The sequence below is a fragment of the Capricornis sumatraensis genome, chromosome 1 (assembly GCF_032405125.1).
Source record: "Capricornis sumatraensis isolate serow.1 chromosome 1, serow.2, whole genome shotgun sequence".
Taxonomy (NCBI): Eukaryota; Metazoa; Chordata; class Mammalia; order Artiodactyla; family Bovidae; genus Capricornis; species Capricornis sumatraensis.
In genome coordinates, this window is record NC_091069.1 from 149,313,430 (window position 1) to 149,335,959 (window position 22,530).

At 38.4% G+C, this 22,530-nt stretch overlaps 1 protein-coding gene across 1 annotated transcript; it reads left to right on the plus strand.

Annotated features, from left to right (window-relative positions):
• The first annotated feature begins 9,959 nt into the window (after positions 1 to 9,959).
• Positions 9,960 to 10,886, plus strand: LOC138084526 (olfactory receptor 5K3-like). Its single transcript, XM_068978850.1, has one exon. It carries the CDS (start codon positions 9,960 to 9,962, stop codon positions 10,884 to 10,886), a length of 927 nt encoding a protein of 308 aa, XP_068834951.1.
• The last annotated feature ends 11,644 nt before the right edge of the window (positions 10,887 to 22,530 follow it).

Genomic DNA, 22,530 nt, shown 5'->3' on the forward strand with positions numbered 1-22,530 from the left:
ATCTGCTGAGATGTGAATGGACCAAGAAACTGTAATACAAAGTAAAGTAAGTCAGAAACATAAAAAAAACAAGTATCATATATTAACGCTGCTGCTGCTAACTCACTTCAGTCATGTCCGACTCTGTGTGACCCCACAGACGGCAGCCCACCAGGCTCTGCTGTTCTTGGGATTCTCCAGGCGAGAACACTGGAGTGGGTTGCCATTTCCTTCTCCAATGCGTGAAAGTGAAAAGTAAAAATGAAGTCGCTCAGCTGTTTCCGTCTCTTAGTGACCCCATGGTCTGCAGCCTCCAAGGCTTCTCCATCCATGGAATCTAGAAAAATGGTAGAGATGTACCCATATGCAAAGCATAAACAGGGACACAGAGATAGACAACAAATGTATGGACACCAAGGAGTGGGGGGAAACAGGGAGGTGGGATGAACTGGGAGATTGAGATTGACATACATATACTACTACGCATACAATAGATAACCAATAAGAACCTACAGTATAGCACAGTGAACTCTATTGGGTGCTCTGTGGTGACAAAGAGGGAATATATGTATACATATAACTGATTCACTTTGCCATACAGCAGAAACTAAAACTACATTGTAAAGCAACTATACTTCAATTTTAAAACTTTTTTAAAAACACCTATACATAGTGGAATAGATGATTAGTCCCGTGATCTAACAGAGGATTTCCCCCTGTTGATGACTTCAAGGTCACCCAAGGTGAAGCTATATTTCAGTAGCAATACATTATGACATCAATATACAAAGCCAACTATCCAAGAACTAACTTGGCCTTCTGAGGCCAAATCTGTGTGTTGAGTAAAAGATGTCAGTGCAATGATGGTAGACAACAAGAAATACTGAATCACCTACTTCTGTGTCTTATTGTGTTCTCTAGCCCTGTTCAGTCTAGATACTTTGTCATCTGATGAATAGCTCCTGGGCACAGTCAACCTCAGGTATGCAGATGACACCACCCATACGGCAGAAAGTGAAGAGGAGCTAAAAAGCCTCTTGATGAAAGTGAAAGAGGAGAGTGAAAAAGTTGGCTTAAAGCTCAACATTCAGAAAACGAAGATCATGGCATGCTGCCATTCATGGGGTCACAAAGAGTTGGACACGACTGAGCGACCGAACTGAACTGAACTGAAAGAATGTTCAAACTACCAGACAATGGCGATCACTTCCCATGCTAGTAAGTTAGTACTCAAAATCCTTCAAGCCAGGCTTCAGCCGTGCTTGAATTGAAAACGCTCAAATGTACAAGCTGGGTTTAGAAAAGGCAGAGGAACCAGACATCAAATTGCTAACATACTGGATCATAAGGAAAGCCAGGAATTCCAGAAAAGCATTGACTTCTGTTTCAATGATAACGCAAAAGCCTTTGACTGTGTGGATCAAAACACACTGAGGAAACTTTTTAAAAAGATGGGAATACCAGAGACCATCTTACTTGTCTCCTGAGAAACCTGTATAAGGGTCAAAAAGCAACAGTTAGATCTTGAAGTGAAGTGAAGTGAAAGTCACTCAGTCGTGTCCAACTCTTTGTGACCCCATAGACTATACAGTCCATGGCATTCTCCAGGCCAAAATACTGGAGTGGGTAGCCTTTCCCTTCTCCAAGGGATCTTCCCAACTCAGGAATTGAACCCAGGTCTCCCGCATTGTAGGCAGATTCTTTACCAGCTGAGCCACAAGGGAAGCCCAGTTAGAACCTTACATGGAATAAATGACTGGCTCAAAATTGGGAAAGGAGTACAAAAGGGCTGTATATTCTCACCTGTTTATTTAACTTATATCCAGAGTGCATCAGGCAAAATGCTGGGTAGGATAAATCACAAGCTGAAATCAAGATTGCCAGGAGAAATATCAATAATCTTAGTATGCAAATGATACCACTCTAATGGCAGAAAGCGAATAATTAAAGATCCTCTTGATGAAGATGAAGGAGGAGAGTGAAAAAACTCACTTAAAACTCAACATTAAAAAAAAAAAACTAAGATCATGGATCTGGTGCCATCACTTAATGGCAAAGAGAAGGGGAAAAAGTGGACACAGTAACAGATTTTCACTTCTTGGGCTCCAAAATCATTGCAGATGGTAACTGCAGCTGTGAAATTAGAATATGCTTGCTTCTTGAAAGGAAGGCTATGACAAACCTAAACAGCATATTAAAAAGCAAAGACATAACTTTGCTGACATAGGTCCATATAGTCAAAGCTATGATCTTTCCAGTAGTCATATATGGATGTAAGAGTTGGACCATAAAGAAGACTGAATGCCGAAGAATCCATGCTTTTGAATTGAGGTGCTGGAGAAGACTTTTGAGAGTCCCTTTGACAGCAAGGAGTCAAACCAGTCAATCCCAAGGGAAATGAACCCTGAACACTCATCTTAAGGACTGATGCTGAAGCTGAAGCTCCAGAACTTTAGCCACCTGATGCAAACAGCCAATTCATTGGAAAAGACCCTGATGCTGGGAAACATTAAAGGCAAAGGAGAAGAGGGTGACAAAGGATGAGATGGTTGGGTGGCATTAGTGATTCAATAGACATGAACTTGAGCAAACTCTGGGAGATGGTGAGGTACAGGGAGGCCTGGCGTGCTGCAGTCCATGGGGTCACAAAGAATCAGACACAACTTAGTGACTGAACAACAACAACAACCTAAACAGGAAAAGAATTTGAAAAAGATAAGATGAAAATATATATAACTGAATCACTTTGCTGTAACCTGAAACTAACACAACATTAAAAATCAACTATACCCCAATATAAAATAAAACTAAAAAGTAAAACAGCAATTACATAAAAAATAATAAAAATAAAAGGGGTTGTAAATTAAAACCAATAATTAGTCTTGTTACTCTCCTATAGTGAAATCATCAGAAGATGGAATATAACTGAAATATACAAGTACATGTGATAATCTGGAGGAAACTCAGAGAATGAAAGAGAAGTTGGTCAAGTACAGAACCAAGGGGAACACAAACACTGTAAAAGCAAAGAGAGAAACACAACCCAGAATTAAAATTCAGATGGAACACTCAGCAAGACAAAAGCAGTGAGTTTTACCACAGAACCAAAGTTGAATATTTTCAATAGTACCAAACACCACAGCTTGGTTGGGCAGATAATTAGATGCTCTTTGGAGTTGCCTTTTTTTTTTTTCTCATGTTGACCTTTCTGTTCACACTGTTTATTTAAATCTTTTATTTTTACTTTCACTTTATTTTACTTTACAATACAGTATTGGTTTTGCAATACATTGACATGAATCCACCACGGGTGTACATAAGTTCCCAATCTTGAACCCCACCTTCCACCTCTCACCCCATATCATCTCTCTGGATCATCCACCTGCACCAGCCCCAAGCATCCTGTATCCTGTGTCGAACATAGACTGGCGATTCGTTTCTTACATGATAGTATACATGTTTCAATGCCATTCTCCCAAATCATCCCACCCTCTCCCTCTCCCTCACAGTCCAAAGCTCTGTTCTATACATCTGTGTCTCTTTTGCTGTCTCGCATACAGGGTTATCATTACCATCTTTCTAAATTCCATATAAATGTGTTAGTATACTGTATTGGTGTTTTTCTTTCTGGCTTACTTCACTCTGTATAATCAGCTCCAGTTTCATCCACCTCATTAGAACTGATTCAAATATATTCTTTTCAATGGCTGAGTAATACTCCATTGTGTATATGTACCACAGCTTTCTTATCCTTTCATCTGCTGATGGACATCTAGGTTGCTTCCATGTCTCGGCTATTATAAACAGTGCTGCGATGAACATTGAGGTACACGTGTCTCTTTCAATTCTGGTTTCCTCGGTGCGTATGCCCAGCAGTGGGATTGCTGGGTCATAAGGCAGTTCTATTTGCAATTTTTTAAGGAATCTCCACACTGTTCTCCATAGTGGCTGTACTAGTTTGCATTCCCACCAACAGTGTAGGAGGGTTCCCTTTTCTCCACACCCTCTCCAGCATTTATTGCTTGTAGACTTTTGGATCGCAGCCATTCTGACTGGTGTGAAATGGTACCTCATTGTGGTCTTGATTTGCATTTCTCTGATAATAAGTGATGTTGAGCATCTTTTCATGTGTTTGTTAGCCATCCGTATGTCTTCTTTGGAGAAATGTCTATTTAGTTCTTTGGCCCATTTTTTGAATGGGTCATTGATGTATCTGGAATTGAGCTGCATAAGTTGCTTGTATATTTTTGAGATTAGTTGTTTGTCAGTTGCTTCATTTGCTATTATTTTCTCCCATTCTGAAGGCTGTCTTTTCACCTTGCTTATAGTTTCCTTTGTTGTGCAGAAGCTTTTAATTTTAATTAGATCCCATTTGTTTATTTTTGCTTTGATTTCCAGTATTCTGGGAGGTGGATCATAGAGGATCCTGCTGTGATTTATGTCAGAGAGTGTTTTGCCTATGTTCTCCTCTAGGAGTTTTATAGTTTCTGTTCTTACATTTAGATCTTTAATCCATTTTGAGTTTATTTTTGTGTGCGGTGTTAGAAAGTGATCTAGTTTCATTCTTTTACAAGTGGTTGACCAGTTTTCCCAGCACCACTTGTTAAAGAGATTGTCTTTAATCCATTGTATATTCTTGACTCCTTTATCGAAGATAAGGTGTCCATAGGTGTGTGGATTTATCTCTGGGATTTCTGTTTTGTTCCACTGATCTATATTTCTGTCTTTGTGCCAGTACCATACTGTCTTGATGACTGTGGCTTTGTAGTAGAGCCTGAAGTCAGGCAGGTTGATTCTTCCAGTTCCATTCTTCTTTCCCAAGATTGCTTTGGCTATTCAAGGTTTTTTGTATTCCATACAAATTGTGAAATTATTTGTTCTAGCTCTGTGAAAAATACCATTGGTAGCTTGATAGGGATTGCACTGAATCTATAAATTGCTTTGGGTAGTATACTCATTTTCACTATATTGATTCTTCCAATCCATGAACATGGTATATTTCTCCATCTATTAGTGTCCTCTTTGATTTCTTTCATCAGTGTTTTATAATTTTCTATGTATAGGTCTTTAGTTTCTTTAGGTAGGTATATTCCTAAGTATTTTATTTATTTCATTGCAATGGTGAATGGAATTGTTTCCTTAATATCTCTTTCTATCTTCTCATTATTAGTGTATAGGAATGCAAGGGATTTCTGTGTGTTGATTCTATATCCTGCAACTTTACTATATTCATTGATTAGCTCTAATAATTTTCTGGTGGAGTCTTTGGCATTTTCTATGTAGAGGATCATGTCATCTGCAAACAGTGAGAGTTTTACTTCTTCTTTTCCAATTTGGATTCCTTTTATTTCTTTTTCTGCTCTGATTGCTGTGGCCAAAGCTTCCAGAACTATGTTGAATAGTAGCAGTGAAAGTGGGCACCCTTGTCTTGTTCCTGACTTTAGGGGAAATGCTTTCAATTTTTCACCGTTGAGGATAATGTTTGCTGTGGGTTTGTCATATATAGCTTTTGAGAGAAAGGGTTCAGGGAATTATCAGGGAAGGACCCAAACACAATAATTTTCAATTTTCGCATGCCCTATAAGTATGTATAAGTAAGATACTTTGAATATCTCCTATATCATGTATGGAGAAGGCAATGTCATCCCACTCCAGTACTCTTGCCTGGAAAATCCCATGGATGGAGGAGCATGGTAGGCTGCAGTCCATGGGGTCGCTAAGAATCAGACATGACTGAGCGATTTCACTTTCACTTTTCACTTTCATGCATTGGAGAAGAAAATGGCAACCCACTCCAGTGTTCTTGCCTGGAGAATCCCAGGGACAGAGGAGCCTGGTAGGAGGCCATCTATGGGGTTGCACAGAGTCGGACATGACTGAAGCAACTTACTTCAGCCCAACCATCCACTTTCTAATTAGGTCTTGCTATATCAACCTTCCAAAACTTAACATATGCTTCCAATCTGCTGTTTCTTTTCTACGTGTGCTTCATGTATTACAATCCTACTTATCCACCAGGGTTCATGTGAAATGATACTTTCAATGAAAAAAATCTTTTTTTTTTCTTTCAGGTCTCTATTCATTTTATTCTCCTTATGTTCATATTATGCGTTCATACGTTTTTATACCACAGCTTGAGTTGTTTCCTCATTACCAACGCAACTCTTTTCTCCCCACTAGATTATGAACTTCTTTTCAGGAGCCATTACTAAAATCTAAGAACTCCTTATCCTGTGCTTATTCTATGCACAGTTGTTTCCAACACCCTGTATATTGTAAATACTTGATTTAAGGTTAAACAGAACTGAAATTTGAAAAATCAGTGCAGCTTGTACTGAGGATCTAACTCATTTCGTTGTCAGGAGCCCAAAAAATGTAAGACATGACCAATGACTTGTGAATATTTAGCCAGTGTCTTTACAATCAAGACACATAATACATACAATTCATGTTTGATAAAGTCACAAATGCATTATAAAGGCAGGTAATTATCACAAAGACCAGGAAAAAGAAAACCTTTTAATTTAGAGGGAGGACTAGAAAAATCTCATTTGAGATCAAGAATGAGTAGGACTAGGGTGATAGATAGTGAGAAAAGATATTTTAGATGAGGAAACATAAGCAAATTAATGAAGCAGGTGCACAGAGGAAGAGTGAAGGAATGTACATGGCCAAGTACCCTGAGGTGAGAGGAAGAAAGCAAAGTGAGAAGCAAGATACAGAGAAACTGTGCAGCAACAGGGCTGCCAAAATAAGGGGAAATTATTTGTTTAAAAACAAACCAAAGACCATTTCAAATACATGAGCAAGGGAGTATTATCTTTTCTTCATCATCAGGCAAATATTTGTTCAGCACGTGAAAGTGTCACATATTATTCAAGTGTTAAAAATAAAGAAATGAACGTAAGAGAGACATCTCTTCCCTCTTAAGCTCATAGAGGCTGGGGGGAAAGTGACTGATTACAGATGTACTAACAAATATACAGCATGCTGAAGAGTGATTATTAGAATTAAGGGGGAATCAGCATAATAAAGACAAATGCACCTGCTGTAAATTTAAAAGAAAAGAGAATAGTCTCAGTAATTCATATGTAGAAATATATAATATTAATAACATCAAAGTTTCCAAAATGGGTTTTGGAGGACATGGAGCCAAAGTCAACTCACAGAGGGAAGAAGTTGATATCCTGGCTGAATCTTCTACACCTCCAAATCCAATCATCTTTCATAAACCATATTAATCCCATAAACATATTAATTCCTCCAGTAGGAGGTGAAACCAACCTGACTCTTCTGACCATTCTACATTTTACGCAAAGAATGAAAAGAATCATAAAAATTAGGTCAGTTAAATAAGATTCAGCAAGATGATCTCAAACTACCTTACTGACTTTAATGAAGCTCTTTCACTTTAAATTTTTCATTCATGTTCAGTGGCTAAATTGTGTCTGATTCTTTGTGACCCCATGGATTGCAGCCCACCAGGCGCCTCTGTCCATGGAAATTTCTAGACAAGAATACTGGGAGTGGGTTGCCATTTCAAGAATACTGGAGTGGGTTGCCATTTCCTCCTCCAGGGGATCTTCCCCAACCACAGGTCATCTTTAAAGTTAGATAGTGTATGTCATAATGACCTAATCTCCCCATGGAAATACAGTGAGGTCATTGCAAGGAAATCCCTTTAGCATCTGATAGAAAATTTAAATTTGTATGGAAAATAATTATTGACACTGGCCTATTAGTAGCCTTCCAGTTGTTTATTCTTTTAATCCCAAATGCATTAGAGGTTTATATTCTGAAATTCTAGTACACCTAAACCATAAAGCAATCAATGAGGTGTTACAAACCACTTCTCAGTGAAATCAAGGTAAGAGGAATAGTCTAGTTCACTTTTACTTTTAATATTAATATCAATAATATTTATTTTTCTGAGTCATTGAGCATTTTTTGTTGTTGCTAGATTTCAACTAGTTAGTTATCATTCTAGCTAGTCTCAAAACTGAAGACTATGGAAACTAGGATGAGAAAATTTATTGTAATTTATGCTGACCTCTCTGTTTATAAGGTAGAACTTCAAAAAATACAGGTAAGAACAGAATATAATTCTGTTATATCATTCAGGACTACATACAGAAAGTTTTTTCTATCTTAGCTGTTAAATATTAAAAAAAAAAAAAGAAAGAAAACTTCTAGCCAGTGCCTGGAATTTGGAATTCAAATAAACCACTTTGACTGAAGAATTTATATAACTGAAACTCAGTCAAAATATTCTTGTAGATCACTAAATAATAATAGAACATAGCCTTTAAAAGAAAAACAAGATTTTTTTTCATAAATCACATTAAGATTTAAAAGATTTTCTCTCTTCCTAAGTGTTAAAAAACTAAAGTATAAAAGCATGGCTTGCTTTTACTTATTAGCTCTTACATACTGTGACATACTTCAGAAAATCTTACATAATTTTCCCAGGAAGGAGTAAAATAGTAGATACACTAATTCAGGTAAAAAAAAGAGACACAGATTCTTTAAAACAATGAATTTCAATACTATCCTTTGTAAACTATTCTTCATAATTAAATTTCAATTTTCAGACACCAAATAGTCCATTACGGATGTTTGGTAGGATACTGAAAACAAGTTCACCCATCCCAGGTCACTGAACTGGACATAGGACTGGAATCAATCATGCTTTTTTCCCATAGCTCTCCACAGCTGTTATAGAAGTATAAGTCACAGGAAACCTCAAAGTATCTAGCTATGACACAGGGAGCTCAATCAAGTACTCTGTAACAACCTAGAAGGGTGGGATAGGGTGGGAGATGGGAGGGAGTTTCAAGAGGGAGGGGACACATGTGCACCTATGACTGATGCATGTTGATGTATGGCAGAAACCAACACAATATTGTAAAGCACTTATCCTGCAATTAAACATAAACTTAAACATAAGAAATCGTGCATGCACACATGAAACAAAAGCAATATTGGATTTTACATAAGCAATTCTAGTTTGCATTGGGTATATAAGACACTTTTGATCGTGCAACAAATGGAGACTGGTATACAGTCTGGGACACTGAGTAAACTTCATTAAATATCATATATAAAATTATGCTTAATATAAAAGAGGAAAGGATATAGATATTTGGGTACCTTCAAAGAGAATAATGGATTTAGCATGACACTGGGAAAACAGATAAAAGAGGTGATAATCTATGGGTATTTCTTTTCTTAGCTTTCCAAGGTAGTTTTCTTTAATAAGAACAGGCCTCTCCTTAACCCTTAGTGATTTTCACGCAATTCCTAAAATATAAATTTAATATATCTGTGTACACAATTTAAACATACCCTCTACTGAGAGAGTATATCAAAAATATTGCTCAATTTAATATATATACACACACACACATACATACCTACACATATATACACACACACACATATATATATAAAGTGAATTGATATTTATTTTAAGGACCTCTAATATAAAAACTGACATATGTTATTTGGGAATGTTGAATCAAATATGAGTGTCCTGGATATGTATTGGAGAAGGAAATGGCAATCCACTCCAGTATTCTTGCCTGGAAGATTCCATGGACAGAAGAGCCTGGTGGGCTACAGTCTACAGTCAATGGGGTCACAAAGAGCCAGACACAACTGAGCACACATACAGACACACTGATACATATAGTATTCTTCATAAATTCTTAAAGACAAGCCTTTTCCATTGTAAGCATCCTCCCTAGAATTACCAAAATATTCTTGGGAAATCTGAGTTTCAGAGTCAAGACCATAAAAGCTGACATTACAGAGAAATGAATGTCTCATACAGGTATGTGTCCCGGTTTCCCAGAGGAAATAAGAAAGAGCTCTATTCAATATTAAAAAAAAAAAAAAAAAAGAATTTTGAAGGGAAAATTATTGGCATTATAATTTCAAATCTTATCTCCACAATTCCTATGTCAACAGAAAAGGTGGATATGACTGAGGATAACCACTCCTTGACAACACAGTTTATCCTGATAGGATTTACAAATCATCCAGAGCTGAAGACCCTTCTGTTTCAGGTGTTCTTTACCATCTATCTGATCACCATGGTGGGGAATCTTGGCCTGGTGGCATTGATAGTTACAGAGCATCGTCTTCACACACCAATGTACATCTTCTTGGGTAACCTTGCACTGATGGATTCCTTTTGTTCCAGTGCCATTACCCCAAAGATACTAGAGAACCTTTTTTCTAAAGACAGAATGATTTCCCTCTATGAATGCATGGCACAATTTTATTGTCTCTGCCTTGCTGAAACTACAGATTGCTTTCTCCTGGCAGCAATGGCCTATGATCGCTATGTGGCCATCTGCAAACCACTGCAGTACCACACTATGATGTCAAAGAAACTCTGCATTCAGATGACCACAGGGGCCTACATAGCTGGAAACATTCATCCCACAATTCATGTAGGGTTTCTGTTTAGGTTAACTTTCTGTAAGTCTCACCAAATCAATCACTTTTTGTGTGATGTCCTTCCATTATACAGACACTCTTGTGTGGATCCTTATATCAATGAATTGATGATATTTATCTTTGCAGGGTCAGTTTTAGTCTTCACTATTGCCACAGTAATAATCTCTTACCTTTTTATTCTTTTCACAATTTTCAAGATGAAGTCCAAAGAGGGAAAAGGCAAAGCCTTATCTACCTGTGCATCCCACTTTGTCTCTGTCTCAATATTCTATGGTTCCCTTCTTTTCATGTATGTTCGACCAAATTCAGTTAATGACGAAGATAAAGATATACCTGTTGCTATTTTTTATACTCTGGTGATTCCCTTGTTAAACCCATTTATTTATAGCCTAAGAAATAAGGAAGTCATAAATGCTATCAAAAAAATTATGAAGAATTTATAACATTATGAAACATATATCATCCTTATGGACAACTGATTATAATGTCACTAAACTTCCAAAATCAAGGAACAGCAAGAAAATGGAAAAAGGCCATGACATATATAACACTGAATTACTAAAACATGATGATGTATTAGTCAAATAAAGATGTTCAAAAGAAGAGAGTATGGTAAATATATTTCTAAATCTAAACTACTAGTTTCATTAGGAATAACTAAATACAGTTGAGGTCACAACTGTGTCACGGTATAATCAATTACACTAGTAACTGTATTTCAAAGTATAATAACTTAAAATCTTCAACAAATTCAGCAAATGCTAAGCATCAAAAGTGAAAGTATTAGTCTCTCAGTCATGTCCAACTCTTTGTAACCCCATGGACTGAAGCCTGCCAGGTTCCTCTGCCCATGGAATTTTCTAGGCAAGAATACTGGAGTGGATAGCCATTCCCTTCTCCAGGGATCTTTCCGACCCAGGGATCAAACCTGGCTCTCCCACATTGCGGGTGGATTCTTTACTGTCTGAGCCAACAGTTTGAAGCCAGTCACCTCCATTCATATAAAAGTCACTTCCATTCAATATCTTTGGCAAATTTCAGGAATCCCAAGGCATAATATTACAAGCTCCCTTATATCCCAAGTTATCAAATATTAGTCTCCTCTTAAGCATCACCATGTGACAGAAGTAAACTATATATTTCATTTGATTCTCAATTTGTTCAACAGATTTTGTTTGAATATGAAATCACACAGAATATATATTCACCAGTGAAGAATATTCTTTAGTATACTATAGTCAATTTTCTGTCAAATTCTCTGAAAAACAGTATCTATAAATTTGTATTGAATAATTCTCTACCTGAAGATGATACTAATTATATTGACATCACTATGGATTTGATAATTTCATATAGTTTGATTCAATGACCATCATATATGACAATTCAACACCTGAATATATTCTTAAATAAAGCTTTTTCTCTCTGATATTATTATCTGTCTTGTTTGTTATTAGGAATACCACCAACTTGGGCTGATTCCAAGGTAAAGTATTGGTATATACATAGCATTAACAAAAAGTTGCAGGTCCTGATAAAGCAAAAATGAGGCATAAAATAGTAAAAATTTAAATATCTAAACAATATTTTTATCTTTACATGTGCAAACATAGAAGAAAAAAGTAATTTATACTTAGAACTTGTTCTCTGGTTGGTGCTAAGCTAGACCTTTCATATATATTACCTGCCAAGTTATCAGATGTGATATTTTCATGCTTTTCATCAGTAAAAACCTCATACTTTGCGGTATTGAGGAGCTTGCCCAAGTTCATCGGATTTAGCTAGAATTTGAATCAATTATTTGCCGGGGTCCAGCCCCGGTGGATCCAGGGTGATTCGAAGGTGGGGATGGAGTTGGCATCTTTGGAAAAATACATATTTAATCACAGATATAGAGATTAGAAATGGATAGTGTAGTAGGAAGATTAGTGGAGAAAAAGAGGCTGAATAACTTGGATTATGTGGAATAGCATCCATGCTCCAGATGGGAATTCGCCAGAAAAATGGGAGCAAGAAAGAAGTGACATGGGGGAATCAGTCTTTCAGGAAACTGATCCATTTTCTTTATTTTTAGGTTTGCTTATATACCTTTTGTTACACATAGGGATGAATACAGAGTCACGGGGTGGAGGGGGGGGGAGGGTTAAGCAGTCCTGACCTTTATCAAAATCAGGTGCTTCACATAAAAAGGTCTTAGGGATTTTATGATCCTTTCTTTCTGATAACCAAAAAACTTATTTTTTCCAAGGGTGTTTTTTCTTAAACCAGGCAACACCCTCCAAATAAAGTTACATTCCTATAGGGTGAGGGTGTAGTGAGTTACAATCAAGAAAGGAATTTATTTAACCCAAGGTTAACATAATTAGTCTTAAAGGTTAATACTTATTTCTCCTATATGTTAGTTATATTCATTATAAGGGTAAGGAACATGGAGATTTAGCAGCAAACATCAGCCCAACAAATGAAAATCCTTTCACCAATGCTCCCCTTAAGATCTATTTAGTCTTAAGATAGTGATAAAGCTACATTTTCACATAGCAAGGACACAGTGATTTATAACAAAGTACAGTGATCTATTACAAAAGAGAAAATCCATTAACTCAAAAAGTCTAGTATTGCTAACATCAAAAACTACTATATTTCCTTTTCTATATTCCAAATACATTGATTAATATATTCCCAGGTGCCTAAGGATACGGAGGCCTGGCGGCAATCATTGACTCAACGAGAAGAAAAAGCCCTATGCTAATTAAGACTCTCAAAATACTCCAAAACTCTGTGCTGTTTATGGTTAAGAGGTAGTAAACAATCATGTGTGTAGTGGCAGGAGTATGGATAATCCTGTCACACAAGCTAGTCTGTCAGCAGAGAGGTTTGACCTGAGACATCCTTGTCCCACCCAGAGCAGGGAATTAGCAGCAATTATTGACACAACAAATGAAAAACCCTTCACCAATATAATTCCTAACCAACCCATTATACTAATAATTTCTAACTCCCCAAAAGAATTTGCCTTTAGTAAATCTAAAACATCTCATGCCTCTCAGATTGGAAGGCTGTAAACAATCACATGTGGCCAGACGAACCTATACAGGTGGGCTAGATAACCTTCAGAGGAGTCCGTAAGCTGAAACACTCTTGTCACGCCCAAGAATTTTTATTGCCTTGGAGCTGCACGTTTACTCCTTCTCCGAGAGAAACGGCTATGGAGGAGAGCATAAAACAGACTCTGGTTTTGGGATTAGATGCTCGGGAACAGGGGGTTTCCTGAGGCTTGATCACGCCTTTGCGTATGCCAAGCCTCTTTCCTCATGACCTTTGCCACGGGCGGAGTTCCTCACACTGGCTCCCAGCAATTATTACTTTTTCCCCACATGCTTGGGAGTTCCAAAAAAGGAGATTCTTGTAGCCTAAAGTATTTACTCCTTAGTAGCATCAGAGGTAACCTGTGCCTCAAAAATGAAGAAAAAATGATATCTGGAGGAAAACAGGAATGATGATGACCAGATTCAATGTTTATGGAAAAGAGTGTGGTACTGGAAGTGGAGGATGGGGACAGAGTCAGAAAGTGGGCAAAATTGTTGCAGAGAGCTATTGGTGAATATGGGGGAAAGGGGAGAAGCAGATCAAGTCACTTGAGAATTCTAAATGTCACCCCAAGAAATCTGAATTTATTTTAGAGCCATGAGACACTTAAGTGTCCTTGGAGCAGAGTAATACAATTGTACACTTCAAAAACCTGATAGTGCAACTGACTAGAAAGAGACTAAAGCAAGAAGACTAAGTCTATATCAGATGAGGAAAACAGAAACTGGAGAATACTCTGAAAGTAGAGGAATGCACAGACAGGAGCAATAGTTGAAAGAAAAGAATAGTAAATTGTAGCTATTGGATAATAAAATGAAGGCCTATTTTCTTTCCATGAATACAAAACATGATATAACTCATTTCATATCACCAATACTTAACAAGGTATCTAACACATTTGGTTATTCATTAAACATTTCCTTCAATATATTTTAATTATATAAGCAAATATATACTAGGCTCATTTTACTTTTGACTGGATTAATAAATTTTAATTTCATGGTTTTTATTTCTAATACTATAAATATAGATAGACATATTACAATATAAATGTTCAGTTCTTTATGGTCATAAGATACTTTATGAGGAAAAAAGGTATCTAGATAACAAAATCATTGACAGCTCAGAATTAGAGGGATGTTGTATGTTGGGCTGGATAAAGCACAAGCTGGAATCAAGATTGCTGGGAAAATTATCAATAACCTCAGATATGCAGATGACACCACCCTTAAGGCAGAAAGTGAAGAAGAACTAAAGAGCCTCTTGATGAGAGTGAAAGCGGAGAGTGAAAAAGTTGGCTTAGAGCTCAACATTCAGAAAACTAAGATCATGGCATCCGGTCCCATCCAAGTGGCCAAATGACCAAGTGAAGTTGCTCAGTCGTGTCCGACTCTTTGCAACCCCATGGACTGTAGCCTACCACACTCCTCCATCTATGGGATTTTCCAGGCAAGAGTACTGGAGTGGGTTGCCATTTCCTTCTCCAGAGGATCTTCCAAACCCAGGGATCAAACCAAGGTCTCCTGCATTGTAGGCAGACGCTTTACTGTCTGAGCCACAAAGGAAGTCCTTCCAGTCTCCTCAGTTCAGTTCAGTCCTCAGTCCAGTCTGACTCTTTGCGACCCTGTGAATCGCAGCACGCCAGGCCTCCCTGTCCATCACCAACCCGCAGAGTTCACTCAGACTTGCGTCCATCGAGTCAGTGATGCCATCCTGCCATCTCATCCTGTCGTCCCCTTCTTCACCTGTCCCCAATCCCTCCCAGCATCAAAGTCTTTTCCAATGAGTCAACTCTTCGCATGAGTGGCCAAAGTAATGGAGTTTCAGCTTTAGCATCATTCCTTCCAAAGAAATCCCAGGGCTGATCTTCAGAATGGACTAGTTGAATCTCCTTGCAGTCCAAGGGACTCTCAAGAGTCTTCTCCAACACCACAGTTTAAAAGCATCATTCTTCAGCGCTCAGCCTTCTTCACAGTCCAACTCTCACATCCATACATGACCACTGGAAAAACCATAGCCTTGACTAGACGAACCTTAGTCAGCAAAGTAATGTCTCTGCTTTTGAATATGCTATCTAGGTTGCTCATAACTTTCCTTCCAAGGAGTAAGCGTCTTTTAATTTCATGGCTGCAGTCACCATCTGCAGTGATTTTGGAGCCCAAAAAAATAAAGTCTGACACTGTTTCCACTGTTTCCCCATCTATTTCCCATGAAGAAATGGGACCCGATGCCATGATCTTCGTTTTCTGAATGTTGAGCTTTAAGCCAACTTTTTCACTCTCCTCCTTCACTTTCATCAAGAGGCTTTTTAGATCCTCTTCACTTTCTGCCATAAGGGTGGTGTCACCTGCATATCTGAGGTTATTGATATTTCTCCCGTCAATCTTGATTCCAGCTTGTGTTTCTTCCAGTCCAGCGTTTCTCATGATGTACTCTGCATATAAGTTAAATAAGCAGGGTGACAATATACAGCCTTGACACACTCCTTTTCCTATTTAGAACAAGTCTGTTGTTCCATGTCCAGTTCTAACTGTTGCTTCCTGGCCTGCATACAGATTTCTCAAGAGGCAGGTTAGGTGGTCTGGTATTCCCATCTCTTTCAGAATTTTCTACAGTTTATTGTGATCCACACAGTCAAAGGCTTTGCATAGTCAATAAAGCAGAAATAGATGTTTTTCTGGAACTCTTGCTTTTTCCATGATCCAGCGGATATTGGCAATTTGATCTCTGGTTCCTCTGCTTTTTCTAAAACCAGCTTGAACATCAGGAAGTTCACAGTTCACGTATTGTTGAAGCCTGGCTTGGAGAATTTTGAGCATTACTTTACTAGCATGTGAGATGAGTGCAATTATGCAGTAGTTTGAGCATTCTTTGGCATTGCCTTTCTTTGGGATTGGAATGAAAACTGACCTTTTCCAGTCCTGTGGCCACTGCTGAGTTTTCCAAATGTGCTGGCATATTGAGTGCAGCACTTTCACAGCATCATCTTTCAGGATTTGAAATAGCTCCACTGGAATTCCATCACCTCCACTAGCTTTGTTCGTAGTGATGCTCTAAGGCCCACTTGACTTCACATTCCACGATGTCTGGCTCTAGGTCAGTGATCACACTATCGTGATTATCCAGGTCGTGAAGATCTTTTTTGTACAATTCCTCTGTGTATTGTTACCACCTCTTCTTAATATCTTCTGCTTCTGTTAGGTCCATACCATTTCTGTCCTTTATCAAGCCCATCTTTGCATGAAATGTTCCCTTGGTATCTCTAATTTTCTTGAAGAGATCTCTAGTCTTTCCCATTCTGTTCTTTCCCTCTATTTCTTTGCATTGATTGCTGAAGAAGGCTTTCTTATCTCTTCTTGCTATTCTTTGGAACTGGGCATTCAGATGCTTATATCTTTCCTTGTCTCCTTGGCTTTTCACTTCTCTTCTTTTCACAGCTATTTGTAAGGCTTCCCCAGACAGCCATTTTGCTTTTTTGCATTTCTTTTCCATGGAGATGGTCTTGATCCCTGTCTCCTGTACAATGTCACGAACCTCATTCCGTAGTTCATCAGGCACTCTATCTGTCAGATCTAGGCCCTTAAATATATTTCTCATTTCCACTGTATAATCATAAGGGATTTGATTTAGGTCATACCTGAATGGTCTAGTGGTTTTCCCTATTTTCTTCAAATTCAGTCTGAATTTGGTAATAAGGAGTTCATGATCTGAGCCACAGTCAGCTCCTGGTCTTTTTTTTGTTGACTGTATAGAGCTTCTCCATCTTTTGCTGCAGAGAATATAATCAATCTGATTTTGGTGTTGACCATCTGGTGATGTCCATGTGTAGAGTCTTCTCTTGTGTTGTTGGAAGAGGGTGTTTGCTATGCCCAGTGCATTTCCTTGGCAAAACTCTATTAGTCTTTCCCTGCTTCATTCCGCATTCTAAGGCCAAATTTGCCTGTTACTCCAGGTGTTTCTTGACTTCCTACTTTTGCATTCCAGTCCCCTATAATGAAAAGGACATCGTTTTTGGGTGTTAGTTCTAAAAGGTCTTGTAGGGCTTCATAGAACCGTTCAACTTCAGCTTCTTCAGTGTTACTGGTTGGGGCATAGACTTGGATTACTGTGATACTGAATGGTTTGCCTTGGAAACAAACAGAGATCATTCTCTCGTTTTTGAGATTGCATCCAAGTACTGCATTTCAGACTCTTTTGTTGACCATGATGGCTACTCCATTTCTTCTGAGGGATTCCTGCCTGCAGTAGTAGATATAATGGTCATCTGAGTTAAATTCACCCATTCCAGTCCATTTTAGTTCGCTGATTCCTAGAATGTCGACATTCACTCTTGCCATCTTCTGTTCGACCACTGCTAATTTGCCTTGATTCATGGACCTGACATTCCAGGTTCCTATGCAATATTGCTCTTTACAGCATCGGATCTTGCTTCTATCACCAGTCACATCCACAGCTGGATATTGTTTTTGCTTTGGCTCTATCCCTTCATTCTTTCTGGAGTTATTTCTCCACTGACCTCCAGTAGCATATTGGGCACCTACTGACCTGGGGAGTACCTCTTTCAGGATCCTACCATTTTGTCTTTTCATACTGTTTATGGGGTTCTCAAGGCAAGAATACTGAAGTGGTTTGCCATTCCCTTCTCCCGTGGACCACATTCTGTCAGACCTCTCCACCATGACCCGCTCGTCTTGGGTTGCCCCGCGGGCATGGCTTAGTTTCATTGAGTTAGACAAGGCTGTGGTCCTAGTGTGATTAGAATGACTAGATATCTGTGAGTATGGTTTAAGTGTGTCTGCCCCTGATGCCCTCTTGAAACACCTACCATCTTACTTGGGTTTCTCTTACCTTGGGCATGGGGTATCTCTTCAAGGCTGCTCCAGCAAAGAAAAGCCGCTGCTCCTTACCTTGGATGAGGGGTATCTCCTTCTGCTGCCCTTCCTGACCTTCAACGAGGGAAGGCTCCTCTAGGCCCTCCTGCGCTCGCACAGCCACCACTCCTTGGGCATGGGGTTGCTCCAGTCCCATCACTTCATGGCAAATAGATGGGGAAACAGTGGCTTACTTTATTTAGGGGGGCTCAAAAATCACTGCAGATGGTGATTGCAGCCATGAAATTAAAAGACACTTACTCCTTGGAAGGAAAGTTATGAGCAACCTAGACAGCATATTAAAAAGCAGAGACATTACTTTGCCAACAAAGGTCTGTCTAGTCAAGGCTATGGTTTTTCTAGTGGTCATGTATGCATGTGAGAGTTGGACTATAAAGAAAGCTGAGCACAGAAGAAATGATGCTTTTGAATTGTGGTTTCAGGAAAGACTCTTGAGAGTCCTTTGGACTGCAAGGAGATCCAACCAGTCCATCCTAAAAGAGATCAGTCCTGGGTCTTCATTGGAAGGACTGACAAAGCTGAAACTCCAGTACTTTGGCCACTTGATGTGAAGAATAGACTCATTTGAAAAGACCCTGATGCTGGGAAAGATTGAGGGCAGGAAGAGAAAGGGACGACAGAGGATGAGATGGCTGGATGGCATCACTGACTCAATGGACATGAGTTTGGGTAGGCTCCGGGAGTTGGTGATGGACAGGGAGGCCTGGCGTGCTGCAGTTCATGGAGTCGCAAAGAGTCAGACATGACTGAGCAACTGAACTGAACTGTATGTCCTATATTCATTGTCTATTTAAATGGATATTTTTAGTTTTCAGATTTGAATGTACTGATTTAGCTTCCCTTTTCTACAGGTGCAATGATTTTTATTATGTATTTCTGCCCCACCCACCTCAACTCTTAGCAATACTATATCCCAGAGGTCTGTTAAGGAAAGAATATGTGACTTATTTGGGGTCAATGAGACCAAAAAAGAAGTCACTTTTCTAGATGTTTCTGGAAAATATGTATTGTTTATTTGAAAAGACATTCATAAAAGATAGGATTTCTCCCTCTTGAAAGGTGTATGAACATGATAGCTGGCGTAATCTACATCCATTTTGCCATCAAGAGGGAAACCAGCCCAGAGATGAAGTCAGTACACAAGAGAAGACATAGCTGAGGAAATCACGGTGAAATCAACCCAGTATCACTAGAATTAAACTATTCGGCTGGTTTTATAATCCAACAGATCTTATTAATTTACCTTGTTTGTTCAAGACACATTATCTGTAACTGAATAAATGAGAATTGACACATTCATGTCTCTTGCCTTGCATTTTTATAGTCTATTTTAAAACAATCCTCAAATTGTCTTTAGCTTACAAACTACTTTTCACCAGTACCCATTTGGCTACTCATCACATCTATTGTCTTTTTACCTTCACTGCATTATTCTTATTTCATATAACTCCACTTAAAATATATGAGGGATACAGAGGTCCCGTAATTTATCCAGAGAAATACTAAGGTGGAGCTCAGGAATCAAACCCAAGCTATCTAGCTCCATACCCATGTTCTTAGCCACTAAGTCATACTACACGCAACATAAAGAAGTAAAAGTATCAGGAAAGGAAAACTTCCAAGTAACTATGCTGTCAAGTGGACAGGGAAATAGAGCAGAGATTCAAGAATGATGTGGATCATTCTTGATGTGGATAAAAATAAATTCTTCCAAATTTATTTTGAAAAATCTCAAACATATAAAAGTCAAGAGAATGGCCACAGATGTTTAAATCAAGTTTAAACAACTGTTAACATTTTACATTTGACTTGTAAGCTATCTCTAAATACGTGTGTACGTGTGTGTGTGTGTGTGTGTGTGTGTGATGACATTATGAGAGTTTACCACAAGAACTTCAACATACATCTGAAAATAACAGACATTTCCATATTATATTATTCTCGTCCCCAAGTAATTTAACAACATCAAGTATGAAGTTCACATTTGAACTTTTCCACATTTTCCCAATATTGTTCTCTATAGTGATTTATTCTTTCAACAATAATTCAATTAAAGATAACCTAATTTTTTTATTTTTACTTTCTATACAATTTGTTAAGGTTTCACTCCACTTACATTTATGACATGTATTGGCTATATTCCTTGTGTTATGTAATATACCCTAGTAGCCTGTCTTACACCCAGCAGTTTGTGCCTCCCATCCCCCCACCCCTACACTACTCCTCCTCCATCTCCCCACTGGTAACAACTAGTTTGTTCTCTTTATCTGTGAGTTTTCTTCCTTTCTGTCATATTCACTAGTTTTTTGTATTTTTTAGAGCTCAACTATCATACAGTATTTGTCTTTGCCTGACTTATTTTTCTTAGCATAATGCCTTTCAAGTCCAACCACAATGCAGCAAATAGCAAAATTTCATTCTTTTTATGGCTGAGTAGTATTCTAGTGTGATCTCCTCTTTATCCATTCATATGTCCATGGAAACTTAAGTCGTGTTGCTGTCAATTTCTTTCATCAATGAGTTGTAAGTTACCTGAGTACAGGTGTTTTTAGCTCCTTAATTAGATTTATTCCTAGGTATTTTATTCTATTTGATGTAGTGGTAAATGAAATTGCTCTCTTAATTTCTCTTTCTGAGAGCTCATTGTTAATATTAATATGCAACATGCAACAAATTTCTGCATATTAACTTTGCATCCTGCAACTCTACTTAACTCACTGATGACTTCTAGTAGTTTTTCAGTAGTGTCTTTAGGATTTTCTATGTATGGTATCATGTCATCTGCCAAAAGTGAAAATTTTGCTTTTTTTTAATTTATTTATTTTTTGTCTCTGACTGATGTAGCTAGGACTTTCAAAAATATGTTGAACAGAAGTGGTGAGAGTGGGCATCCTTGTCTCTTTCTGAATATTAGAGAAAATACTTTCAGCTTTTCACCATTGAGTATGATTCTAGCTGTGGGTTTCTCATATACAGCCTTTATTATGTTGAAGAATGTTCCCTCCATAGGCCCACTTTCTGGAGAATATTTTTATAAGTGTACACTGAATTTCATCAAAAGATTTTTTCTACATATATTGAGATGATTCAGTTCAGTTCAGTCGCTCAGTCGCGTTCCACTCTTTGCGACCCCATGAACCACTGCAAGCCAGGTCTCCCTGTCCCTCACCAACTCCCAGAGTCCACCCAAACCCATGTCCATTGAGTCGGTGATGCCATCCAACCATCTCATCCTCTGTTGTCCCCTTCTCCTGCCCTCAATCTTTCCCAGCATCAGGGTCTTTTTCAATGAGTCAGCTCTTCGCATCAGCTGGCCAAGTATTGGCATTTCAGCTTCAGCATCAGTCCTTCCAATGAATATTCAGTACTGATTTCCTTTAAGATGGACTGGTTGGATTTCCGGGCAGTCCAAGGGACTCTCAAGAGTCTTCTCCAACACCACAGTTTAAACGCATCAATTTTTCGGCGCTCAGCTTTCTTTATAGTCCAACCCTCACATCCATACATGACCACTAGAAAAACCATAGCCTTGACTAGACAGACCTTTGTTGACAAAGTAATGTCTCTGCTTCTTAACATGCTGTCTAAGTTGGTCATAATTTCCTTCCAAGGAGTAAGTGTCTTTTAATTTCATGGCTGCAATCACCATCTGAAGTGATTCTGGAGCCCAGAAAAATAAAGTCTCACAGTTTCCACTGTTTCCCCATCTATTTCCCATAGAGTGATGGGACCAGATGCCATGATCTTCGTTTTCTGAATGTTGAGCTTTAAGTCAACTTTTTCACTCTCCCCTTTCACTTTCATCAAGAGGCTCTTTAGTTCCTCTTCACTTTCTGCCATAAGGGTGGTGTCATCTGCATATCTGAGGTTATTGATATTTCTCCCGTCAATCTTGATTCCAGCTTGTGCTTCCTCCAGGCCAGCGTTTCTCATGATGTACTCTGCATGGAAGTTAAATAAGCAGGGTGACAATATACAGCCTTGACGTACTCCTTTTCCTATTTGGAACCAGTCTGTTGTTCCATGTCCAGTTCTAACTGTTGCTTCCTGACCTGCATATAGGTTTCTCAAGAGGCAGGTCTGGTGGTCTGGTATGCCCATCTCTTTC

Coding starts and splice junctions, on each gene's coding strand:
- LOC138084526 (XM_068978850.1), top strand. CDS start 9,960: ATGACTGAGGATAACCACTCCTTGACAACACAGTTTATCCTGATAGGA.